We start from the raw sequence: 26849 nt of genomic DNA on the forward strand, positions 1-26849 counted from the left end.
TTTCAATTTTAAATTTTAAACTTTTACATCTAACCATTACAATTTTTTTAAACTTTTAAACAAAATACGAAAAATAATTTAACTTTTTCAAATAAACAAAAATTATATTCTAACTATATTTTAACTTTAACATATTTTATTTCAATTTTTTGTCTCTTATTTTTCAAAATCCAATAAAATATCTTAAACTCTAACTATTTCACTACTATTCGTAAAATTTTTTTATCTAGCCTCATCTCATTGTCTAAACGAAATCTTAAATAATGAAGTAGTTTTTATATTCATTTCGTCAAAATCCTAGAGAAATCCCACAAGAAAAACTTGAAAAGTAAAGGACAACCGTCCATATTTTCATCTGTGCATGTACAAATTGAAAATTTATTTGACAATTTAACCGTTAAAAGGCTTGTATACTACTTCAAATGGCTTAAAAACTTTTACCGAAGACCATGAACTTCTTTAGAAGGTAGGCTTTCATCTAAAGAAATCCGAAAAAAATCTACTACTATCTCATATGTCAGTATATTGAACATCGTTTTCTCGGGCCTTCGATTGTCTATTAGTTCATTCAAGCCCCAAACGATGTTCCATCCTCAACAGACACCCCCCCTCTGGGTCCTCTACTCATATTTTAATCAAGCACGCTAATTAAAGCAAGCTGAGTTCTTGCTAAGTTTTGAGTCCCACGGGCTCAGGCTCTCTTTATCGTCTTCTCATCTCTCGATTTCATTCCCCCCCCCCCCCCCCCCCCCCCTTGCCCCCAAGCCTTGTGCCACCATCGCTCACAAAGTCTCTCCTTTTTACGTCCGTCGCACGAAGCCCAAGCCAGAGTCAAGGCTGGCCTCTCCATCACTCTCTCGCTGTCGTGCTCTTGCTGCATTTTCCAAATCCGTTGGTTGCAACAAGCCACCATCACTCCTCTCCGATCAGTTTCACCTCTCAATCTCACTCTCACTCCCTCCAACATCTCTCTTCCCTGTCTTGCATTCTCTCTTCTCTTCTCTCCTCTAACTCAGTTTTGGCATTAACGCCACCGTCCGAGAGCAGGTTGGTAAGCTACCCCTTGGTCTTTTTCCATGTGGTTTTCCCCCTCTCTCGCACTCTCTTTCTCTCCTCCCCCTCCTCTCCATCTATTTCCGTCCCCATTCTAGCAACCGTCTGCCACCATCCTCACGTCGTTAAACCTCTTGCCGGCCAGCTGCTCCTCATTCTGCCATCTCTCACTTTCCCTCCCTTCCATCTTAGTCACTCTCTGCTCCTCCCATTCTCTGTCTCTGTCCCCGCAACACGCAGATACTGCCCTCCTCCACCAATAAACAAACGAGGTTCAATTAAAAAATAATAACCTTACAAACAGCCTAGTAGGCCTGCTGCACACCGTATACAGGCGGACAACAGCCCTTTCCATACCCCGCCTCTGCCTGGCCAGCACCCCTACAGTGAGCCTACAGCCATTTCGGACAAGCAGACACAAAATGTAAAATTGTAGGAAACATGCCCCCACACTGGCCAGGGTTGTCAGTAATTCCCAAGGCAAAGCACCTTTAAAGCCACATAAGATAGGGCACCAACAATTAAGCAACGATGATAGGATAAGCAATGATGATAGAATAAGAGTACTTACATGATCGATAGTGTTAAACAAAAGCCCGATTCCATTTGAGTAAAACAAGATTAAAATATAGCAAGACTAGAGTAGCAATAGATGTCCAAAACTTCCTCCTAATGAAATAACATATTTTGAATAAAAAACAAAACCACAACAAAATCCATGCCCGCCTCACGAGAACTCTATTAGCAAATACCCGAATAAGGAATCAATCCCCCTTCCTTCTGAAAGAGCAACCCTCGGTAAGCCTTGCGCGCCCACCAGTCGGCTGGCATAGCACTGTCTGGCAGTTCCCGCACACCACCACCGTTTGCGAGTGGCTGAACACCGTAGTTCTGCATTCATTTATATCATTCGAGTTTTCAATTTTCGTTTAATTTTTAAATATAACATATAGACAATTTTTTTTTTACATAAAAATAAAATATGACCAACAAAGTCTTGTCCACCCAGATTTTTGACACAGAATTGATAGGGAACTTACATGTTAAAGCAACCTTGGCATTTAACGTCCTGAATAAATATCGAACCAAAAATTGAAAAAAAAAAAAAAACAGTATCAATATCGAATTTCCCAACCAACATATTCAGAAAGTCATACAAAAAAAAAAAAAATATCCGAATAATTACCATGAAGAATGAGTTTGGAGACTGCACAAGACGCTTGAGCTTGTGCTTCCTCTTCTCGAGCTCAGCAGGAGGATTGAGCAGATCGATATCGTTTTGAAGAACCTGACCAGTCCAAGTTACAAGGAACCATCAAGAGAAAGCAAAGACCATGAAAAGGTGAAAGAAACTATTCAGATCGGAACACAACTATAAAAGAAATAGTGGCTGAGAGGTATCAGCCTCACCATCTTGAACAGAAATCCGTAAACCCTAGAAGAAACCCTGCAGAGAGAGCTCGACAATGTCTCCACGAGAGCAGCGGTAGCAGAGGGATCGATGTGGCGGATTTTATGAAGAATATAAAGGGTAAGCCAAAAAGGTACCCGCCGTTGGATTAGGTATCATTAGATCTGAGCACTTCATTTGTGCTTTCTCGACTTGTCTAGGGCAACATTAGGCACAAGGGGTATAAACGTCCATTAACGATAGTATCCTAACGCTTGTCGTTTAGTCCCCAAATAACTTTTTTTATTCCGCGCTTCACCCCACAGGTTGTAGATATTTTCAAGCTTCTCTTCCCCTAATAACTTTGCGTGGAAATTTATTAATTAAGCTAATGAAATTCTTGATATGGCATGTCACATGTCTTAAAATGAATAAACAGATAATACTAAAGGCTAAGTTTATATTGAGAAATACTCTCAATCTATCATTCTCATCTAATCTTATCATTATAAATTTTATAAATTTCTACATAAAATATAATAAAAAATTTAATTTTTTTAAATTTTAAAATAATAATAATATTAAAAAATTATTTTTTAATAATATTTTATTTACGTTTATCTTTTCATCTCAACTCGTTATTCAAATCTAACTTAAATTATACCGATGAGTGAAAATTTTCTAAAGAACCTTTCAAAAAATGTTCTACTCATCCGTCTATACAGCGCACATTGAGAATGGATTCCACACATCTTTTCATTTAATTTAATTTAATTTATTTGCCGCCTACATCTTCTTCCACTTTTTGGTATTTGTAGTTCGTTAAAGAGAGGAAAGTCGAGGTCCCCAGGATGAAGAAGCCGAAACGATCAAAAGCTGCTACTCATCCTCCATACTTTAGACACAAGTATTTCATAGACACCAACAAGATTTACTCTTAATTACCTGCAGGTCTAAAAAAAAGGATACTTGGGTCTGCTCTAGACCTTCATCTTTCTAAAAAATACTAATGTCGTAAGAGTTGTCTTCCACTTCATCTTCTTGTTGGAAATAGTTCTCTCTGACTTTTTCTTCCCAATGCTCTTCAAAGCAATAAAGAACGTCCAACAGGTTTTGTTGCTGATGTTGTTGTGTAACGGATTCTTAATGATGATGATGTTTAGCCATGTTCCAACAAGAAGAGATTTGGGTCTAACTTCATTATAGTTAAGCAGAAATGAGGAAGATGGAGGAGAAAAGAGAGAAGAGTATTGTGATATTGTTAAGTTGTAAAGTTACATTTCAGCCCCTTACTGTAAATAAACATTCAGTTTAATTATCTTTCTGTTTTTAGTCTTTTATTAGTGTTAGTTTTTCCTCGTTTTGTATAAATACAAGGTAACTCGATGTATTGTACAAGTTGAATATATCAAAAGTATCTTTTATCTCTCCTTCTTCGATCATCTTTACTTTCTTGATTGAAGTTGCTTCATGGTATAGAGAGGAAATCTTAGGGTTTTGCTTTGATTTCAATACAAGATTCATGGTATGAACTTATGAACTATAATCAAATGCCTAATTGTACATGTGGGGCATATAAAAATTGCACTTGTGCTGCTGCACGTCTGTTTTTAGAATATCAACAGCATCAATATGTAATCATGTTTCTTATGAGATTGAATGAGGAATTTGAACATGGTAGGGGTCATATTTTATTATTAGAACCCTTACCATCTATTACCAAAGTTTTCTCTTTAGTCATTAAATAAGAGGAACAAAGAGAAATTGGTTCCCTAGGAAGAGTAAGATTTGAACCTAATGTTTGCATTCGTGAATAAAGAATTAAACGTTCAAAGATCAATTCTAGAAAATAGCAATACAGAAGAGAAAAAGTTTTGTGCACTCACTATAGAATGACCAATCACAAAGTAGAAAATGCTACAAACTTCATGGATATCCTCTAAGTTTCAAACAAAAAGAAAAAGTTTCATCAGAAAACCAAGTCATGGCTCAACCCTCGAGTACATCCTTTGATCATAATTGTATGTCTCTCTCTCAAGAAGAGTATCAACAACTACTGAACTACTTGCATTAATTCGACCACAATCAACTAAACCACCAAAAAGCAATCATCAAACAACTAATGTCATATCCAAGCCAAATAATTTGCCTCCTCTTTCAGGTAAAACAGTTGTCATTCAAGTTTTTCATCTATGCAAAATGATAATTCAACATTTATTTCTAGCACTTGGATCATAGATACAGGTGCTACAGATCATATCATTCATTTATAAACCCTTTCACCACAATTACACAAGTTCTTAATACATTTGTTAAACTGTCAAATGGAGAAAATGTTACAGTAACACATCTTCCATTAATCAGATGGCTTAGTTTTGAAGGATGTATTATGTGTTTCTAGTTTTGCATATAATCTTCTTTCAGTAACCAAGCTTACATCTGATTAGAATTGTTGTTTTATTTTTATGCCTGAGATTTGTTATATACAGGACCTTACCCCATGGAAGATGATTGGGAAGGGTAGAACAGTAGTTGATCTATATTTTCTGCAACAACTCTCAGCCAGTGCAAATTCCATTCTTTCCTTTGTAAATTCCATATCTGATTCTACTTACCAACTGTGGCACAATAAATTAGGCCATCCATCCTCATCAAGATTGTTAGTTCTTTCAAAGTCAATTCCAAATTTTACTTCAAATAAGTTTGTACATGAACATCACTGTATAGTGTGCCCTTTGGTAAAACAGAAACGTTTATCATTTCCAGTTCACTCTTATAAAACCTAGTTCTTCTTTCCATTCAATCCACTGTGATATATGGGGTCTTTTTTCAATACCTACTCACGATGGCTTCAAGTATTTTTTTAACAATTATTGATGATCATTCTAGATCAACTTGGGTATACTTAATGAAATCTAAATGTGAGGTTAAACACATTCTTATAGCTTTTTACAATCTGGTCTATACACAGTCTCAACAGAAATATAAAGTGTATAAGAATAGATAATGGCTTAGAATTCCAAATGAGGGAATTTTTCCATTTAAAAGGGATTATCCATCAAACCTCTTGTGTTGAGACCTCTCAACAAAATTCAATTGTTGAGAGGAAGTATCAACATCTTTTAAATGTGGCAAGAGCTTTAAAATTCCAATCAAATGTTCCATTAAATTTATGGGGAGAATTTGTTTTAACAACAACTCACATCATTAATCACATTCCATAACATATTCCCAACAACCAATCACCACAACAAATTCTTTATGGTGACATTCCTTCTTACAATCATTTTAAAGTGTTTGGTTGTTTATGTAATACTTCTACCTTAAGTAATAACAGATCAAAGTTTTCACCTAGAGCTAGAAAATGTATATTTGTTGGTTTCCAAAAGGATTCAAGTATTATGATCTAGACTCTCATAATTTTTTTGTCTCTCGAGATGTTATTTTTCATAAGTAGATATTCTCATTTCAAAATAAAGTTTCCTCATAACAGCCTTTCTTGCCATATGAGTTTGTATTACCTAATCCAGTTACAGATCATATATCACAACCCTCAAATAGTTGCTTGTCTAGTGATTCCAATTCCATATCAAGATCTACTAATCTCATACCAGATATTCCAAATACTTCCCATCATAATTCAAATCAGATTCCAAATATTCCTTCATTACAAGATATTAATCATTTTCCTCATCTTAGAAAATCTACTAGACAACATAAAACTCCTGGTTATTTGCAAAATTATCATTGCAATTTAGCCTTTTCAGCAGCTTCTACTTCTATCGTATCAATTCTTGGCTCAATTGATAGACCTTCAAGTAACAAATATAGCATTTCTAAATTTTTATCATACAAACATTTGTCTCCTTTTCATAAAGCTTTCAACATTTCTATCTCATCTCATAAAGAACCTGATTTTTATCATCAAGTTGTTAAGTATCCTCATTGGAGAGATGTCATGTCCATTGAGTTAGCTGCCTTAGAATCAAACAATACCTAAACCCTCACTGATCTTCCACCAGACAATAATTCAATTGGTTGTAAGTGAGTTTACAAGATTAAGTTTAATGCTAATGGCTCAATTGAGAGGTATAGGGCAAGATTAGTTGCCAAATGTATACTCAAAGGGAAGGGCTTGGTTACTTAGAAGCTTTTCCCCCAGTTGCATAGTGATAGTCAGATGTTTTCTATCTCTAGCAGCAATTTACAATTGGCATCTAGTGCATTTGGATGTGAATAATATATTTCTTTATGGTGATTTAGAAGAAACAATTTATATGAAACCACTACCTGGGTATCTTAGAAAGGGGGACACTCGAGTTTACAAGCTGTAGAAATCCTTATATGAATTGAAACATGCTTCTAGGCAGTGGAACTCAAAGTTCACTCCAGCTTTGGTTGATTTTGGATTTGTACAATCCAAATCAAATTCCTCATTATTCACAAGGAATACAAATGGTTGTTTTGTTGCTCTTTTGGTGTATGTAGATGACATACTCTTGGCCAGTAGTGAAATTTCTGTTGTCCAGACCATTAAAGAATCTCTGAGTGTACATTTCAAATTAAATGGTTTAGGTCCTGTCAAATATTTCTTAGGAATGAAAATTACTCGATCGAAAAAAGGAGTTTATATTTGCCAAAAGAAGTATGCACTAGAATTGATATCTGATGTTGGATTGTTAGCTTCTAAGCCAGTTAATTTTCCTATAGATTCTCATTGTAAACTTTCCAAGTCTGATGGAAAGCTGCTTGAAGACAACTGCCTACAGAAGACTTATAGGCAGGTTATTGTATCTTACTCATACCAGGCTAGACATCACTTACTCAGTTCATTATTTGAGTCAATTTTTAGAATCTTCTCAGATTCCTCATACGCAAGTTGCTATCAGAATACTCAAATATATAAAGATGGCACCAGGTCAAGGTATTTTCTTCCAACTTCATCTCAAGTTCATTTAAAAGCATTTGCTGATTCGGATTGGGCAAGCTGCCCTGATACAAGAAGATCTATATCTGGCTACTATGTATTTCTTGGTGATTCATTAATTTCTTGGAAATCTAATTAGCAAACCAATGTCTCAAGGTCCTTTGCAGAAGCTAAATATCGATCTATGGCTTATGCAGTTTGTGAGTTAACATGATTAAAGTCTTTACTCACTTATTTTCATTAGCTCCATTCTCAACCTTCTTTGTTATTTTGTGACAACGAAGTTGCTCTACATATTGCAGTCAATCCTTTTTTCATGAAAGAATAAAACACATTAAATTAAATTGTCACATAATTAGAGAGAAAATTCAAGCTGGATTACTTAGGACACTACATGTTTCCTCTTCTCATCAACTTGCAGACTTGTTAACTAAGCCTCTTAACTCTACTGTTTTTCATTCTTTGTTGTCCAAGATGAATATTCATAATATATATCATTCATCTTGAGGGGGACTATTGCTGATACTATTAAGTTATAAAGTTATATTTTAGCCCCTTACTATAAATAAACATTCATTTTAATTACCTTTCTGTTTTTAGTCTTTTACTGAAGGTAACTTGATGTACTGTACAAGTTGAATATATCAAAAGAATCTCTTATCTCTCCTTCTTCAATCATCTTTACTTTCTTGATTGAAGTTGATTCAAAGAGAGAAGCATGGGAGGAGAGTGAAGCATAGGGAGAGGGTTTTGCTTAGCAGAACCGTGACATGTCTCCTTTTAGTGTGTGGTGTGCGAGGAGAGGACCGGATGATGAATAGATTTATTGTTTGAATCCAACTTTCTTCGATAATATCTCTCCATGTGCAAACTCATTCATTGGCATTGAAAGAAATTAAGGCTCTGTTTAGATGTTAAGAGTATCTCAAATCATCTGTAAATAATAGTGAAATAGTTTATAAATAATAGTGAAAATTTTGTAAATAGTAGTAAGATAATCCAAAAATATCTGAACAGTTATATTCCAAACACAGCCTAAAGCAATATTGATTAACTCACTGATAGTCTTCCATTCAAAGAATAATCAAATAATCTCAATGACAACTGCAAGCGTCATTCACCAGTAATCCCGGCAAGAACACGATCCCTTAATAAAATGGTGGAACCGGTTTCGATCTCGGATGACGATTTCTCGATCGAATTTATTTGAAACATGCTTCATGAAACTATGACAGTCATGACAGATTCGAAGATTCTTCATGACCCTTATGGTGCTGCTATCCTTAAATCTAAGCAGTGCAAAAGCAACGGCTAGCTTCTCACTATGATAACCAAGACAGTGCTCCTTGTCCTCTTCTTCAATGTCATGTAATACATTAGATGTATTGGTTGTGTAACCTTCATCTCTTAAAGATTTTATTATGGATACTATGAATGTTTTGATCTCAGCCGATTGGGGATTAGAACTATCCCCAGAAACAAATTTGTGAATCACTTGGTCCATGTTAATTAAACTATAGCCAGGTGTTTTGCTAATTCTCTTTTCCCTCATCAAATTCCTCACACCTTCCTTCTCAACCCATCTGCCAACTCCACCATATGCATTTGATAGAAGCACATAATCTCCATCGTGATAAGGGTCAAGCTCAACGATCCTCCGCTTCACTTTCTCTGCCAACTCAAGATGATTATGATTTACACATGCTCCAAGTAGAGTTCTCCAAACAACAGAATTTGGCTCCATTGGCATTCTATCCAAAAAGTCGTAGGCTTTATAGACCAAGCCTGCACGGCCAAGGAGATCAACCATGCAACCATAATGCTCAAGCAGCGGTTCCATACCATACTCATTTTTAATGCTTTCAAAAAGTCGCCAACCCTCTTCAACAAGACCACCATGACTACAAGCAACTAAAACCCCAGTGATAGTAACAGAATCCGGGCGTAAGCCACATTTCTTCATCTCTTGGAAAACCCTCAAAGCTTCTCTACTGCGGCCATGCACCGCAAGACCGGTAATCAACGCTGTCCACGTCAACAAATTTCTAACACGCATTTCATCAAACACTCGAATGGATTCATCCACGGACCCACATCTCGAATACATATCAATGAGGGCGGTACCCATTGAAACTGAAAGCTCCAGCCCGCTTCTGCGGATAAAAGTATAAACCCACTGACCCAATTCCAACGCCCCTAAGCTTGAAACCGCGGATATCACGCTAAGCATAGTAACTTCGTCGGGTTTTATATCCTCCGAGACCTGCATTTGCCGAAACAGTTCCAAAGCCTCAAACCCAGAGCCATTGTTCGCAAAGCAAGCGATCATGGACGACCAAGAGACCAAATCTCTATGGAGCATTTGTTGGAACAGCTTTGACGCAAGCTCAACGAACCCACAGGAGCCGTAGAAGCTTATTAACGAGTTCTGAACATAAATGTCAGAATCAAAACCGAGCTTAACAACGAGCGAGTGAAGGCCCTGACCAACTTGTAACCGAGCGCATGCCTTAAGAACAAATGGGAAAGTAAAGCCGTCGAGCGAGACGCCAGCCTGGCGCATCTGAGAGAAGAACGAAAGGGCGTGGGAAGGAGAGAAGTGGGCATGGGCTCTAATAAGGGTATTGTAGGTAAAGGTGTCTGGAGAGGGTACGTGGGGGAAGAGGGAGCGGGCGTAGGCTAAGCTTTGAGGGGCAGAGGCGGCGCAAAATAGGAAGAGGCGTCGGTGACAGTGAGGGTCGTCGTGAAGACCGGTCTTGAGGAGCCGAGCGTGCAGCCTGTACACATTATTCATGGATTCTCTCATCTGCCTTCGGAACTGTTTTCGTATATGGAAAACGTAAATAATAAAATAATTAAAAATACAAATGTTGAGAGTGGGATTTGAACCCACGCCCTTTCGGACCAGAACCTTAATCTGGCGCCTTAGACCAACTCGGCCATCTCAACGTTGTATGATATAAAACCATACTATTTTTTCTTTTTTCCTAACAACAGAGAAAAAAAAAAGAAACAAAGTATCCTATCACCACTCTTTTTGTTGCAATTTTTTTTTTTTTTTTTTGGCTCAAGTAGACTACCATTTTTATATATGAAAACAGAAATCCAGTACATCAGAAATTGTCTAAAAGTAAAGAAAATTAATTATACAGAGGTGGGTCCTTTCCACTATGAAATAACAACAGAGAATTAGGAATTTGGATTAAAGGGATGTTGTCATAGGCTTACGTCGCCGCTGCCCATTGCGCCAAGTTGTGCGCCCATCGGTTCATTGAACGATATATTTTCCTAGCTTACTATTCTTTGAAAAAATTGAGATGATGCTTGTATCACCCATGGTTGGAATCATGGTCCAATCTTGTACAACAATAAGGTTGGATATTGCCTCTATGGTGATGTTTGAATCCCCTCCCAATAAAAGTTTTTGCAGACCCAATCTTGTTGCTTCAATAACTGTCATCAAGGCTACCTTGGCTTCTCCTAAATTTGAACTCACACTGCATATGAAATCTATAATTGCATAGATAGCTTCTCCTTAATCATTCCAACATATGGCTACTATTATAGAACCTTGGGCCCGAACTGCAACATCGAATCTTATGAGAAAATGGCCTGCTAGATGATTCCTTAGTTTCATTTTGAGTGATTGATCTTTAACATTTACCCAAGCAGCTAAATGTTGATTGAAAATTGAGGAAACAAACTTTATGAAGGAAAATGGTGTTGGAAAGGAAAGAACTTGATTATGGATTTTCTTATTTCTAAGAAATCAGAGACTATCCATAGCTATAAGAGCAAAAAGTTGGAAGGAATGACAGTCTTCCTCAGGAATTTTAAAGACAGCTAAAGGATTGAGGATGTTTTTTAGCCAAATAAAAATGGGTTGTCTTGAAAATGAACAAATGTCAATTGACCACTTAGAATGCCTCCACATAATTCTAGAATAAATGCAATTGAGGAAAAAATGGGAGATGTCTTCTGGTTCTGTGTTACATAATGGACAGCGAATTTGATCTTCATCGAGATGCATGACATTGTTGATATTTGTTTTGGTAGGAAGGATATCATGGCTTATTTTCTAGAAAAATAATTTCAATCTATCCTGCACTTTCAATTTCCATAAAATCTTCCAATTGAGGGGCTGATTGTTGGGATTGGGAAGATTATTGTCCTTGACAAGGGCAGCATATGCTGATTTGACTGAAAATTTTTCAGATGAATGATGAATCCAATTGATCTTATCTTGAACATTCTGAAGATTATGACTAGCTAGAGGAATTTTTTGGATTTCTCTTGAGAAATGATCCGAGAAAAGAGTATTAAGAAGAAGAACATTCCAACGTCTTGGTTCCTCTAGAATGAGTTCCAAAACATACATGTTTAGATCAAGCTCAAGATTGTTATCAAGATTTGGGTTAGGGATGAAATTGTGAATGGTGGGGATCCAGGGATCAGACCAAACCTTAGTAGAACTTCCATTATTGATTTGATAGCAAACACTGGATCTCAGAAATTCTCTTTGTTTGAGCAAACTTTTTCAAAATTGGGAATCGGAAGCTTTAGGAGTAGCTTCCAAAATAGCTTTAGAGCCAGGATATTTTTTTGAGATGGCCTCCTTCCAAAGACAATTTGGTCCATTAAGGAGAGACCAAACATTTTTTGAAACCAGAGGAGAATTAAAAGAAGACATATTTCTGATGCCAAGTCCTCCCAAATATTTAGGAATGCAGATAGACTTCCAAGGTTTTGGGGTGAATTTCTTTTTCTCTCTATCTTCATACCCCCACCAGAATCTACAGAAAAAAGAGTCTAGGTTCTTTGTTATTGCTTTAGGAACAAGAGTGGATGATATCACATACGAAGGAATGGAGCTTGCAACTACTCTTATGAGAACTGTTTTCGCAGCGTGAGATAGAATTTTATATTTCCAACCCTAAAGCTTGTTTTGGACTTTCTCCATTATGTCCACAAAATTTTTTTTCCTATCAGCTCCATTGAAGAGAGGTAGTCTTAGATATCTAGAATTTGGGGGCAAATTCTAAAATTGAATGAGCTTTTAACATCATTGATGGAGGCAAGAGTGACATTTTTGCTAAAGTGGAGAGAGGATTTGGATTGATGTTTTGACCAGACCATTGATTGTAAATCTTCAGGCAATCAGAGAATTTTTTAGCATTAATAGCAGATGCTGACCCAAACAAAAACAAGTTATCAGCAAAGAGAAGATAAGTAATGAAAGGACCACCTGTAGAGAGCTTGATACTCTTAAGTCTATTGGATTGTTCTTTTTGAGTAATGAGTCTAGACAGGACCTCAGTACTAAGAATGAAGAGGAAGGGCGATAACGAGTCACCTTGGCGTAGACCTCTGGAAGGATGAAAGAAACCTTGCGATGAGCCATTGATGATGATTGAATAGGTCACCATAGTGATGCATTCTTTGATCCAATTGATCCATTGTTGTCTAAAACCCACATGTTTTAGGATATCAAGGAGAAAAGACCATCCCATGGAATCAAAAGCCTTAGCCATAGCTATCTTAATGGCTATTTGACCTATTCTTCCCTTTCTTTTTTTCATGCAATGAAATATTTCTTGGGCCAAAATAGTGTTATCTTAAATAAGGCGCCCAGGTAAAAAAGCATATTGGCACGAAGAGATGATGTTGGGGAGGATGGATTTAAGCTTATTTGCAATAATTTTTGTTATAATTTTATAGCAAACATTGGATAGGCTTATGGGTCTAAATTGATTGATATCATTTGGATTGCCAACTTTTGGGATCAGAACTAAATTGGTATGATTGAGTTCCTTTAACAATTTCTCATGGATAAAAAAAAAAAACTCCTAATTGCGGCAATCAGATCCAATTTAATGACTTCCCAAAAGGTTTTGTAAAAAAAATCCGTAAAACCATCTGGACCAGGAGCCTTGGTAGAAGGGAGACTTTTAACAATGGAAGCAATTTCATTTTCATTAGGAGTTTTACAAAGAAAGTCATTTTCTTGATCAGAGATTTTCCTTGGGAACAGGGAATCCATATTGACTGGAGATGTAGGATGAGAAGAAGAAAAAATTGCTTGAAAATATTCTTGAATCTTGGAAGAGATTATGGTTTGATCAGTCGTTCAATTGTTTCTTCCTAGCATGATACAATCGATATTATTCCTTTTCCGTCTGATAGAAGTAGAGGCGTGGAAAAATTTTGTATTAAGATCAATGGTTGTTAGCCAAGTTATACTGGATTTTTGTCTACAGAGAGATTCCTCCCTAAGAAGCAACTCATTGATTTTTTCTTTTGTTTAAGCTTCTAAAGAGCTAGATGAAGAATGAGCATTTGGTCTTGGAGAGTTGAAAGATTAGACATCAAAGTTTTAAGATTAGTCTGAATATGACCAAAAGATTTTTGATTCCAATCCTTGAAGGCTTTCTTGGTGATTTTTAATTTCCTTGATAGAATGAAGGAGAGGGTTCCAATAAATTGAGAATTCCAGGCTTCTTTGATAATTTTGAATATAGAAGGATCACGAAACTAGAATTTTTCAAATTTAAAAGATTTGGGAAAAGTATTTCTCTTTTTTGTGTCCAAGAGAATAGGTGCATGGTCTGATTTTACCTTAGCAAGGGTGGTAAGGATGGCATGGGGGAACAAGTCAATCCAAGAGGTATTAGCAATACCTATATCTAATCTCTCCTTAATCAGATGAGGACCTGATCTATTATTGGTCCAAGTGTATTTAGGACCCGAAAATCCTAAATCCATAAAGTCAAGATTTTCCATGAAAATTTTAAGATCTTTGGATTTTGAGGATTGAGCAAAAGAGTGACCACCAGAATTTTCATTTTGACAGGTAATGGAATTGAAGTCACCTAAGACCAAAGTAGGACCAGGAAATAAGGATGTAATACCTAATAGAAGGTTCCAAAAATTTCCCTTTCTATTGTAAGAAGCTGGACAGTATACCAAATTAAGAAGACACAGAAAATGACTAGGATCAGAATACACCAAAATAAAAATAATATTACTAGAGTTATGTACAATTTCAAGATCGACACCAGGTCGATACATGACCAAAGGACCTCCCCATTTTTCGATAGGAGGAGAGTACACAAAAGAGGCATAACCCAACATATTAACAGTACGTACACAATCACTAGAAGCTATTAAACATTCTGAAAGGAAAATAATATCATGGTTGTGAACCCTAATATTTGCCCTAAGTGATCTAGTTGCACGAGGTCGGGCAATGCCTTGGCAATTCCAAGCAAGCAGTCTCATGGTTCTTCTGGTGGCAGTGAAGACCCTGCCACTTCAGTCATTGGATTCATTGGGCATAAATTCATGGTTTGAGACTGAACCTTGTTGCCCGTTGCCTTCAAATTCTAAGTTTGGTATGGTGAGTATTTGATTACTGTTGAACTCTTCTTTTGCTGCATCCTTGAGGTTCAATTTTTCTTTGATTGTTGCGCTGCTTTGTTCTGATTCATTGGCTCATCTTCATTTTGCTTGTTCTCATGCTTTCGCACCAATGGGTACTGGAATGACAGTGCTAAGCGAACATTTTTCGTGGGGATTACTGAACTACTCCATCTCTGTTAATGAAGTTTTCCTCTTTCTCGTAGTCTCGTTTTGGATGGGAGTTGGGCATTAAGTCTCGACAAATAGTGGCATTTTCATTTCTGGTAGGGTTTGAGTCAATGGGGGAGGATCGAAGTGGGTGAATATGGCATGGGGTTCAGGATAGGATGGGTTGGGTTGATGTGTAGGAGAGAAAATATTTGTTGGGCTCAGCTGAATGGTATTGATGGCAAAACAGGCCTTACTAGATGGGCTAACTAAAAGGGAGATATTGTGACTCTGGTTCTGAAACTCAGATGGGCTTTTTTGATCTCTGAGTTGAGAAATGAATTGTTTGATGAACGGTGGGCTGGACTTGGGTTCGATTGAAAAAGGCCCAATAGGTTCTTTGCCAAATTTCAGTAATTCGGACTGCTTTGTGTTTAAGGGTAAGGCCAGAGGGACATTGCATTGATTTTTGGTAGTCAGAGGGTAGTGGTTTAATGAAGTGTGGGACACGTGGAGTGATAGGGGTTCCTTAGCAGACAAATGTGTCGGTGAAGCAGGGCACAAATTATTGAACCTGGAATTTTGGCTGCTCACCTTAATGAGGTATGAAACCTTTGTCTGACTTGAAGCAATTCCACGTGGTGATATGACTGGGTCCTGATATAGTGATTTCGAGTGAACAGTGTTACCCCTTAGGGTTTCTCCTTCTTCGCCTGGTAATGCAGAGAAAAGCTTCTTTATACAAATTTCCTTCCTTTGGAATTCTTCTGTATTGACAATAATCACTTTTCCTTTCCCCAGGTGCTCAACTCTATACTCTTTTTGGTTGGTTCACTTGTTCCTGAACCTTTGTATAACATTGGGTTGACTGATTCTTTAATGCGAACGGATGGAAGGGAAGAAGGGATGAAGTTCATTTGGGCTGATAGATGTGGGGCTTGGGCAATATGTTGGTCTCTTTGGGGTTCTTCAAAATGCATCTATCTTCTTAACTCTTGGGGCTCAACTCGCATCCAACGCCCAAAAAAAAGTTCCTTCGCCGGATTGAGGAATATAGGCATGATTGTAGAAGATGTCCAATTCTTCCACAACCATAACAGAATTTCGAAAGCCTTTCATATTTAAAACTGACCTTAGCTAGATGACGATTGGGACGCGGAAGAGTGAACCCTTCGTAAAGGGGCTTTTCTGTGTTAATTTCTACACGAATCCTTAAACATTGTTTTACCCCATTAGTAGGAAGGAAAGCTTGATCAATTTCAAGTAAATTACCCAGCACTCTTCCTATTTTTGTTGCATTATCTTCAGTCATCATTTCTAATGGTAACCCATATATTTGGATCCAAAAAGCCAAATGGATTAGGTCTATTTCTTGAAGATTTAGACCTGGAGGCCATTCTTTGGACACCATATGATAACCCTTAAAATTCCAGGGCCTTTGTGAGAAAACTCGATATTTCATAGTTGGTGATGGAAAGGTGAAGAGGAATACATTGGGTCCTAGATCTTCAATGGTGAAACCTTGTATGAAGCTCCAAACCGCACGGATTGTGGAATGAAAAATATGCTTGTTCAAATTTTTGGAAGAAACCAACTTACCAATCAAAGCATGGTTCGAAATATTTGCTGTTGTGTCTACTTCCGGAACCAGGATAATGTCATCCCAAGTTAAAGCCTTAGTACTTTCAATGAGTGATTCCAAACTTTATTTTTCCTTTTCTATTGACATTGTTGGAAAGGATTTGGTTGGTTGGGGTTTTGGTGGGAATGGTATTGATGACAAAGGATTTCAGTTGATAGATTACAGATGGGTTGAGTAAGTGGGGTATTGATGGCGTTGGATTTCAAGTCAGTTGTGATGGATGGATGGATGGATGGGTAGGTATCAAAAGGGGAAGACTACTAAGAGGAGAGGAAAACTCATCTTCAGAAAGAGAGTTTCAAATCAAACTTTCGTACGGGTCGTTGTTGCTACTTGTTTCCATTCTTTTCTTCTCTTCTTTCTCATTGTTTTAAGATTTTCATAAGTCTATTCTAATAATTAGTTTCCTAATTATCTTAGAATTATAACATTTTAATTGGTTAGGTAAACCAATATATATGAACTTTTACAGTTAAATTGACAAGTATTATATTTGTAATAAACCATATATAATTTTTCATCACAAAGAGAGTAATTAGATTATGACTTACAACAAGGATATTGAGTTCATACAAATAGTATGAAGAATCGTCACACATCAAGAGTGTCACTTTATTTTGTATAGAATTAATCTACCTATCAGTCACTATTCACTACTTCACACCTAATAAAATTTTTTTTTATAGAGTATGGAATGCAGAGTAGTAAATAATCTGATGTATAACAAAACTCTTTTGCATATACTACCTAGCTACATGGTAAGTAAATAGCTTGTCATGAACTTTAATCATATCAAGTCGAGTTATATACAAGTAGACCGAATTGAATAAAAATTGTTATTATTATTATTATTAGAATAAAAGCGAATTTTCCAAAAAGTAAATTTAAAATTTAAAAAGATAATGAATTTGGTCAAAATTGACTTGTCTAGTGGATCCTCAATAATAGTATCCTAGACTCCACCTTTGAGCCCCCACAAAGACATCATTGCGGGCTTGTAATGAGTTGTTGTGAATGTGAGCTTTCCGATCTTTTGTTTAGGCCCAAAATGGAATATCTTGCTCCTTTTTATTGTGCTTCTCTTAAGTCAGGGACCTTTTGCTCATACGGGCTGTAGTTTACAAAAGGGCCATATACTAACCATGGTGGTAGTCTAATTATTAGTTAATCATTTTAAAGAATTTAAATGTTTATACCATAAAAATTAATAGCCCTTAAACAACATTGGACTGCACATACTTTATTATTCGATATCTCTTGATCCCTACCCTTCGATGAAAAGTGTTTCAAAATGATACAGTCAACTCTTATAAAAATAAAAGATTTATTATGTATCAGTCATTATTCATTTTCATATTCTATATTTATAATTTTTTTAATAAAACGTGAGGATATTTTTCATAGAATATGAAGTGTGAGTGATGAATATAACTAATAAGTAAAATTTTTTTAAAAATAAACTCATAAATTGGCATGAATTCATATTATATGTTAAAACTACTTTATAATAAAAATATTTTTATAATTTAACTTATTACATCAAATTACGTCATTTTATAAATTTATTTTTATGAAATCTATTTGTTTGCAAAACATTTCTTAATATGTTTTAAAGGGTTGCTTCTTTCTCGGGGATGCCACAATTTCATGTGCTGAACCTCACGTTCTAACCTAAACAATCACTACAATCAATAAGGTTCCATATGTTTTTTGTTTGTTTATGGAAATGAATATCCCAACCCCAAAAACAAATACAATCATTAGCAGAAGAAAATTGCATTTATTAGTGCTTATGATATTGGAATGGCAGGCAGTGTTATAATTGCAACAAATTAATGATATTTAAAAAAAAAAAACTTCTAGAAAATAAATGGGCTTGAAAGTTGGGGTGGTGCAAACGAGAAGAAAAACAATACAATTATAATCATACAATTCTATTTTAAATGGGAAGCAATTTTATAAAAATAACTTAAAAAATATCATGTTTATAAAATACTCTTAATTTAAAATATAGTTTGTATAAATAATTGTACATGTATCGATATTCATTATTAAGATTTTAGATTTGGGGCACTACTTAATTTAAAATATAGTTTGTATAAAAAGACTCATTTGGATACATAGATGAAATAAAATGAGACGAGATAAAAGTTGAAAACTAAATAAAATATTGTTAGAATATATTTTTTTAATATTATTTTTATTTTAGAATTTGAAAAAAATGAATTGTTTATTGTATTTTGTGCGAAATTTTGAAATGAGTCAGTCTACATATAGTCTCCAAATGGAGATTGCTCTTACAAGACCATATAGTTATGTTTAAAAAAAATTAAAATTACAATAATATTCTTTTTAAAATGATGATTTTTTTCTTTTACCCTCATTCATTAATGCGACTGCACACGCAGTCTCCCACTCAAGACTGCGAATAAAATTTTTCATTTGAAATGATCTCATCTCACCTACCAAGCCAAACCAAATACCTAAAGTATGTCAACCATTCATTGACGATATATTAAAAAAGTAATGTTGTAGTGTGGGATGGAGTTGAGGCCATGCAGCTGATCTCTTGCCTACCGGCTTATGATGAGGTTTTATTGATTTAACGATAATATTATAAATTATGCAAAACGTGCATTTGATTACATGTTCTTCCGATTAATGTGGCACTTGCTTTTCTACCTTACCTAAACAACTTCATTACTTTATATATTACTTTATATATATGAGCTTAACTGAGTCAGAGTGTTCCAGAATCTGTTTTTGGCAATGAACTAGGGATCACTTGCAAGAAGCTTTAATTGATTATCAAATAATAATTTTTAGTTGTAGTAAAAAAATAATTATATTTTACAATTTAATTTTTCATGTCAAAGTATGTCAGTTTATAAATTCATTTTTATAAAATTTTTGTATAAATTTAAAGCCAGAGATCTCAGCCTGGTTGATATTTCCCTCCCTTGTTTGGACCCTCTTCCCCTGCTCATTTCAAGGGCGCTCTGTCCCCTCCATAAGACACATTTATCGTTTCTTTGATCATGAAAGGCCCAATAAGACTTACACATTGCAGCCGGCAAAATCAGCAACTTTTCCGTGAATTCTGGTTAAAATTTGTTGATAATAAAGTAGACTCCTGCGTCCTCAATACAACAGAGCCTTGTGTGATGTAATCCTAAATTTACAATCGTTGCTGGAACGCAGTTGATGGCTAAATTCTCATTTTTGGTACCCATTAAAGAAGTGATCTTTCCATTTCTGGATTACCAGAAGGATCAGCTGCAGACAAACACTTTCTTGACTTTGGGTAGTGAAACTCATAACCCAACATGGTTTTACCAATATGGATCTCTAATACCCTATAAATCTTCGTTGAATTGGCTAGACCATTATAATTTATGGATCCCGATAGATTTTCGTTGTATTGGTCGGTCTCCCTATCATAATGTTGATGATTTCCTGTTTTGTACCAGATGGGTCATATCATCAAATCTAATGGAAGTGTTTATTGACCATCGATGAGGTTGGGGAACATGAGGGCAAAAGTTGAACTAGTCTTGTGAAATAGTCGTGAGCTGAAGACTGCTACTGTTATGTGCTTGAAGTCTTGAAGATTGCAATCTAAGAGGGCACTTTCAACATTAATTTGTCGGATTAAAGACACAAATTCCATCTGAAGTGAGTGAAACCAGTGAAATCATCGTAGAATGAGAGATTGATCTGAGAGTTCAAGCATTTGGGAAATAAAAACATTATAATCTAAAAAAGAGTTCATTTCTTAGTGCCAAATAAGTCTTTTGTCAGCTTGAAATCGATTAAGACTGACAGCCAAACAGAACCCCTTGTTTTGAAACACATTCTTGGCTGAAATGGTAAAAAGCGACAGCGTAATGAGGTCATGGGAGGTGAGTGTAAAATCACCACTTCTCCCAAAAGCTTAAACAGGTGGAAAAATATAGATTTTGTTATTTATTTTATATCTTAACATTCTTCCTCACGTGTAAGCCAAACTCTCCCTCAATGAATGACCCAACACATGAAATATTTAATTAAATAGAATAGAGTGTAGAATCAAGATTCGAACTCAAGAACTCTGCTTCGATACCATGTAAAATCACCACTTATCTCAAATGCTTAAACTGATGGAAAGAAAAAAATTTTATTATTTATTTTATATCTTAACAATGCAATCAAACATATCCTCATGTGTAATGCCACCTAAAACATCTGCTAAAAACTAGCAAACCCTACTTAAGTTCATCTTCTATCTTAGAAAAAATATTCAGCAAAAAAAAAATCTTTTATCTCAGAAAAAGAGTATAGAGGCCCCCCTTTGAACTGATATTCCCTGGTACATTATCTATCGGTTCAGCACTGAAGCTGTAAAACGAGCCTCCTATGCTTGACAACTTGATAGCAGTGTTCTACTCTTTCTTGGATACTCGGATTTCTTGCATGACTTGGATGGTCTTAATCCTGCTTTTCCCCCTCATTCCATCTGCTTAAAATCTTAGTAGTATTCTGACAGCTAGACTCTGAGGAACATTGGCATTTATGGTTGAATACTTAATTGCTGACCAAGCTTATCTTGAGCAAAGAAAGCTATTGATTGGGTTTGAAATTCTACCAAGAATTTTTATGTGATTCTAAAGTGGCTGATTGGAATGAAAAAATAGGTAATTGTAGGTAGCTTTGACCGAAAATTGATAACTGGTTCACAGCTTACTGAACAAGGCCACGTGTGTAGGACCTCCATGGCCCCTATTTTCTTTGCTAAATTTTTTTTAGTACACATCATTTCCAAAGATCCCCTCCAGAGGCTGTTATTTAAACGTGAAACCTTCCACCCCTCATTAGCAATTACACAGAAATATCTTTTAAATATGAGAGAATGGCCTCCAAGTTGTTATGTGGTAGTTTATCTTGAACATTATAATTGATAATTGTTCTGGCCGTTTCTGCTGATGGGGTATTGTAAAATTCAGTTCGACAGGAAGAGAAGCTACTGCTTTAATGGCTTTTGGGGTTTTGTCTGATCAACATTCACTAACCGGTTCTCTGTTCATTAACACAAAATACAATTCTTTCGGAGTTATTCATGTCAACAGCAGTTGAAAACAAGTTTTAGACCTACCAAAAGTACTTTTTGCCAAGGATGTCGCCTACGTATGATCCAAATGATAATGAAGCTGGTATGAAGCTTTTGGAGGACCTGACTACATATGCGTATCAAGTGCAACAACAGGTATTAGCGGAGATACTAACTCGAAATATTCACACAGAATATCTTAGGAGCTTTCTCAATGGTCATTCTGATAAGAAAACCTTCAAGGAGAAAGTTCCTGTTGTGGATTATGAAGATGTCAAGCCTTACATCGAGCGTATTGCCAATGGAGAGCCATCAGAGATAATTTCAGCTCAACCAATCACCGAGCTCCTCACAAGGTATAGATATTGTTCATAGTCTTATTTCTGTCGACATTACTTTTTATCATTCCATTCACTCTAAAAAGTTATGCATCGTTCATGCAGCTCGGGAACTTCAGGAGGGCAGCCAAAGATGATGCCTTCAACTGCAGAAGACTTGGATAGAAAGACATTCTTCTATAACCTCCTTGTGCCAGTGATGAACAAGTGAGAGGCCTTTCTCCTAAAGTTGTTCTTTTATGTTTCAGTTTTTGAAAAAAATAAAATACAACTGTGAAAGCAAGGCTATATACTAAATAAGTGTGCAATTATAAGTTCAGGTATGTCGAAGGCTTAGATCAAGGAAAAGGAATGTACCTTTTGTTTATCAAACCCGAAATTCTTACTCCTTCCGGGTTGATGGCCAGACCTGTCCTAACAAGCTATTACAAGAGCAATTACTTTATAAACCGGCCTTTCAATCGGTTTAATGTTTACACCAGCCCGGACGAGACTATCTTGTGTCCAGACAGCAAGCAGAGCATGTACTGCCAATTACTTTGCGGTTTGGTACAGAGGGATGAAGTTCTAAGGGCTGGTGCTGTTTTTGCATCTGCTTTTCTAAGGGCTATCAAGTTCTTGGAGGATTATTGGATAGAGCTGTGTTCTAACATTAGAGCTGGTCATATCAGTGACTGGATAACTGATCCCAGTTGCAGAAAGGCTGTATCCCTTATCCTTTGCAAACCCTGTTCAGATTTGGCTGATTTGATCGAGTATGAATGTGGCAGCAAATCATGGGAAGGGATAATTAAAAAGCTTTGGCCTAAAACAAAGTACATTGAAGTCATTGTTACAGGGTCTATGGCTCAATACATTCCTACACTGGAATTTTACAGCGGTGGACTCCCTTTAGTATCAACCATGTATGCTTCTTCCGAGTGCTACCTCGGAATCAATTTGAAACCGCTAAGCAAGCCTTCTGATGTCTCTTACACACTCCTCCCAAACATGGCCTACTTCGAGTTCCTACTGGTAGAGAAAAACCTTGAAGAAGAATCTGAGAAGATCCAATGCAATAGTGTTTCTGATCAGAATTGCACTCGTGAGGAGAATAAAAAGGCAAGAATGGAAATAGTCGATCTAGTGGACGTGAAGCCGGGTCACTATTACGAACTTGTTGTCACAACTTTTACAGGTGAGTTATTACATCACCATATCTGACCCACATACCTTATTGCTTTCCTTCTCTTTAGACTTAAAAATAATATGACCATGTAATTCAGACCAAGGTAAAACATAGATTCAACTACATAAAAAAGGGTTGGGGGTGGGGGGAGAATAAAATCATAAAAGATTAACCATTTAAACGAATTATCCTTGTCCAATTTGAGAGTTGAGATCGATAATCTCTTGCGTCATTTTTCTTTTTAGGCCTGTATAGATACAGAGTTGGAGACATTCTCATGGTTACTGGTTTCCACAACAACGCTCCCCAGTTCCGGTTTGTGCATCGTCGAAATGTAGTTTTGAGCATAGACACAGACAAAACAAATGAAGAAGACTTGTTAAATGCAGTGACACAAGCAAAATGCCGCCTGCTCGAACCGCTTGGCTTTCTCCTGACTGAGTACACTAGCTATGCTGACACTTCATCAATCCCAGGTCATTATGTATTATATTGGGAGCTTAAAATGAAAGGAAATAATGATTTGCCAGAGCTTGATCATTCTGTAATGGAACGATGCTGCTCCATAGTGGAAGATTCACTGGATTCTGTGTATAGGAGATGCAGGAAAAAGGACAACTCGATTGGACCTCTAGAGATAAGGGTGGTGAAGCAAGGGACATTTGATGCGCTCATGGATTTTTGTGTGTTTCAAGGGTCTTCTGTTAACCAATACAAGACGCCCCGGTGCATTAAATCAGATGAAGCCATTGAGATACTGAACGCAAGGGTGATGGGAAGGTTTTTCAGTAAGACAGTTCCATTTTGGGAGCCATTTAGGATGTTGGCTTAAAAAATGACAATGAAACGGTAGTCGTGTAAGTCTATTGTGGGGTTTCGTTTTCCGACACTGGTGCTCGGAATCCTTTGAAACTTTTCTATAGAAATTCGTCTTGTTCCATGTTTTTCTCCTTAAATGTGAAAGCATGATGTTAATGGAAGTTATTTATCCTACAAGACAGCTCTCTCTCAATGTGTGAAACAGCAGAACACCCTAGCTTGTTCTCCAAAACTGGGTCATTTTTGGATTGTAATTTCTTTCATTATGATGCATTATGAACCCTTCCGCTATGATAAAGAGATTGACGCCAAGTCACACGGGAAGAGTGATCAAAGTTTCAAACATGTTTGGTTGCGTTGGCGAAATTTGAATCAATGACCGCAAAGCCAATCTTTGTGCTTCAAAGTGGTCATTTTGAGAAGAGGCCAAGTCCGAGATGGCGTTTTCCATTCATTGTATCTGATTGCCAAAGAAGAAATGTGCTTGAAGTGTCATTTCACTATCACTATCAAACACTATCGTTTTCTAGTAAATTATGACAAGAATGTATATCTTTGATACCAGTGGAATTAAAGGAGATCTAAAGTAGAATAATGTATATCTTTGATTTATTTTTTTACTTAAATAAACAGCCACTTAAAATACATTGTATCAGAATATGTGACTTGGAATGACAAATAAAAGGATAGAGGGTCTATGACTTTTGGGAATGAGGCAGTAAAAAGATTGTTTTTGGAAAACTGTAAGTAGTGAATCTGAAGGTGATGCAGGGCATATTCATGACAGTTAGATAGGAACCAGATATCCGTGGAACTCAATCATGGTGTTCTCGCTTCCCACTTCCCAGGCCGTGCTAATTAAGATTGGTGGACATCCATAGCATTCATTTCTTTTGACGGTAGAAAAGACCTACATTTGCCAACTCCAATGGTTGTCATTAATAGAATCAGTGGCAGAAGGGTGGCACGAGCGCAATAAATTAGAGTGACGCCAAGATCTTCTACAGTTTCAAAAGGAACCCTTTTTGTAGCAATGCAGGCAAAGGCTAAAATGCAGCCACGACTATAGGTAAATGGGCGGAAATCTATGAACCACCAACGACAGATATGGAAAGGGGGACAATGAGAGCAATCCAAGGAGACATAAAAACCTGTACAACAAAGGGGAAGAAAACTATAATTGAGTTCTACGGACTAAATTAGCCAAGTCCCCTGGCTTTGTCCCATGCATTTATGGGGAAACATGCATGTGGCCTTGACCGCCTCCACTTCTACCCAATCTGCAGAAGGGTTGGCGTTGGACACTCCTCATTTGCTGGCTCCTCCTTTCATTATGCAGCAAATATATGGCTCCACCTACTAATTTAACACTTTTTCTCCGTAGAACTGTTATAGACATAAAAAAAAATTATATAAAATAAATCTATATAAATTGATAAATAAATCTATAAATTGATGTGACTTTGTATAATCTATTAGATCTATTTTAAAATAAAAGTAACTTTATAATTTAACGTACTACATCAAACCACATCAGTTTATAAATTTATTTTTATATTTTCCATCCAAAAAAATGAAACTTTCTTTTATTTAATGAAGAGAGATTACATATGTTTGCCATTTCCTTTCATGTTAAATGGTGATTAGAGTTTTCTATATGAAAGGCACGTTGGCTGCTTGCAAAGTTAATAGGATTAAGACTGCATTTAGATGTTGAATTAAATTAAATTAAGTTGAGATGAAAAAATATTTTTATTTAATATTTTTATTATTTAAAAATTTAAAAAAAAATTATAATAATAAGTGAAGATGAATTGAGATGGATTTAAGAAGCAAACGAATCAGATTTTGTGTAAAGTGCATGGAAATCGATCTCATCCCCAAATATTTAGAGATTGTGGTTGGCATTTGGCAGTTGGTGAGATGGCTGTCTAGATCACCAGAGCCACACGTGTGTTGGACTGATGCTGAGAGAGATTAGGAGAAAAAGACAAGCTTTGTAGCTATATCTTGGGCACGAAATCCCGGAATATGGTTGTGCTCCCTTTCTATAATCCTGTTGCCTAAACACTGCAGCATGCAAAATAGAATGGAGAATGGGACTTTTCCTGGACGGTTGCTTTCTTCAGGATAAGGCCATGTCCCTGTGCTATGTTGTGAAAGTGAAAGGACTACGAGGGTGGGTCGCTCATGCTCCTCCCGTCCTCCAGATTGGGAGCTACGTTAGTATCCCACCCTAAGCAAATCCTAGCAAAGGTTATAGAATTGACATTATGGTAAACAACTAAGGAAAATAAACTACTAAAACCTTAAAAACTGTTAAAATTATTTCTTAGCTCTAATTTGGGTAAACCAAGAAAAAAAAGACCAAGAAAATGTGTATGGAAATCACCACAAGCCTGCGAATTAGGAAGTTAAAATAAACGAAAAAAACCAGAAACTCTGATGCTCCATAGTTAGTTAAATTGTATATATGTCACTAAGTTCCCTAAAACATGTTGTACATGAATGGGCATAAAACCAATGAAGTATCAAAACTGCATCATGGTTACATAGGGAATATCAACCATCAAACAAAATAGGAGGGTCCGCTGTAAAGCTGACAATTCCATAAAAATATTAGACTCATTGCCTTAAAAACAAGGAGAATAATCAATGATCGATAAACTATCCGGCCTTTGGGATTTCATGCTTATCCGGCCTGACTTGAAAGCCCAATGGGCCTCCTTTTTTCTCTTGACTCGTACCACCGAAAAATTGAAAACATGCATGGAATAAGTTGGACTGTGCCTATAGGCCGTTGAACCAAACGTGAGACCGGGTTCGATCTCGTATTACATGGGCTTGTTAATTTTATTAG

General features: G+C 36.3%; 3 protein-coding genes and 1 non-coding gene across 12 annotated transcripts; 1 reads left to right on the forward strand and 3 right to left on the reverse strand.

Annotated features, from left to right (window-relative positions):
* Positions 1–1574: 1574 nt before the first annotated feature.
* On the reverse strand, positions 1575–2598 carry LOC108997487 (40S ribosomal protein S27-2). The gene is made up of 4 exons (XM_018973810.2): positions 2464–2598; positions 2240–2341; positions 2094–2122; positions 1575–1944 (listed from the first exon to the last, which is right to left on the reverse strand). Exons 1-4 carry the CDS (start codon positions 2464–2466, stop codon positions 1818–1820), a joined length of 261 nt encoding a protein of 86 aa, XP_018829355.1. The 5' UTR covers positions 2467–2598; the 3' UTR covers positions 1575–1817.
* A 5644-nt stretch (positions 2599–8242) lies between these two features.
* LOC108997306 (pentatricopeptide repeat-containing protein At4g21065-like) lies at positions 8243–10175 on the reverse strand. The gene has a single exon (XM_018973513.2). It carries the CDS (start codon positions 10162–10164, stop codon positions 8488–8490), a length of 1677 nt encoding a protein of 558 aa, XP_018829058.2. The 5' UTR covers positions 10165–10175; the 3' UTR covers positions 8243–8487.
* A 63-nt stretch (positions 10176–10238) lies between these two features.
* TRNAL-AAG lies at positions 10239–10319 on the reverse strand. The gene has a single exon. It is a non-coding gene; the product is annotated as a tRNA-Leu (tRNA).
* A 3379-nt stretch (positions 10320–13698) lies between these two features.
* Positions 13699–24032, forward strand: LOC108997340 (indole-3-acetic acid-amido synthetase GH3.17-like). Of its 9 annotated transcripts, XM_018973554.2 has the most exons (6): positions 13699–13740; positions 21776–22020; positions 22108–22209; positions 22323–23016; positions 23092–23179; positions 23416–24032. In XM_018973554.2, the coding sequence occupies exons 1-6, from the start codon at positions 13699–13701 to the stop codon at positions 24000–24002; spliced, it is 1758 nt and encodes a 585-aa protein (XP_018829099.1). In that variant the 3' UTR covers positions 24003–24032. The 9 variants fall into 9 exon arrangements, with proteins under 9 accessions (XP_018829099.1, XP_018829092.1, XP_018829100.1 ...); XM_018973547.2 differs by lacking the exon at positions 13699–13740 and adding an exon at positions 17481–17508 and having other exon boundaries at positions 21765–22020; positions 22323–23179; XM_018973548.2 differs by lacking the exon at positions 13699–13740 and having other exon boundaries at positions 21729–22020; positions 22323–23064; positions 23104–23179.
* The last annotated feature ends 2817 nt before the right edge of the window (positions 24033–26849 follow it).

Source organism: Juglans regia, chromosome 13 (genome assembly GCF_001411555.2).
Source record: "Juglans regia cultivar Chandler chromosome 13, Walnut 2.0, whole genome shotgun sequence".
NCBI classification, from domain to species: Eukaryota; Viridiplantae; Streptophyta; class Magnoliopsida; order Fagales; family Juglandaceae; genus Juglans; species Juglans regia.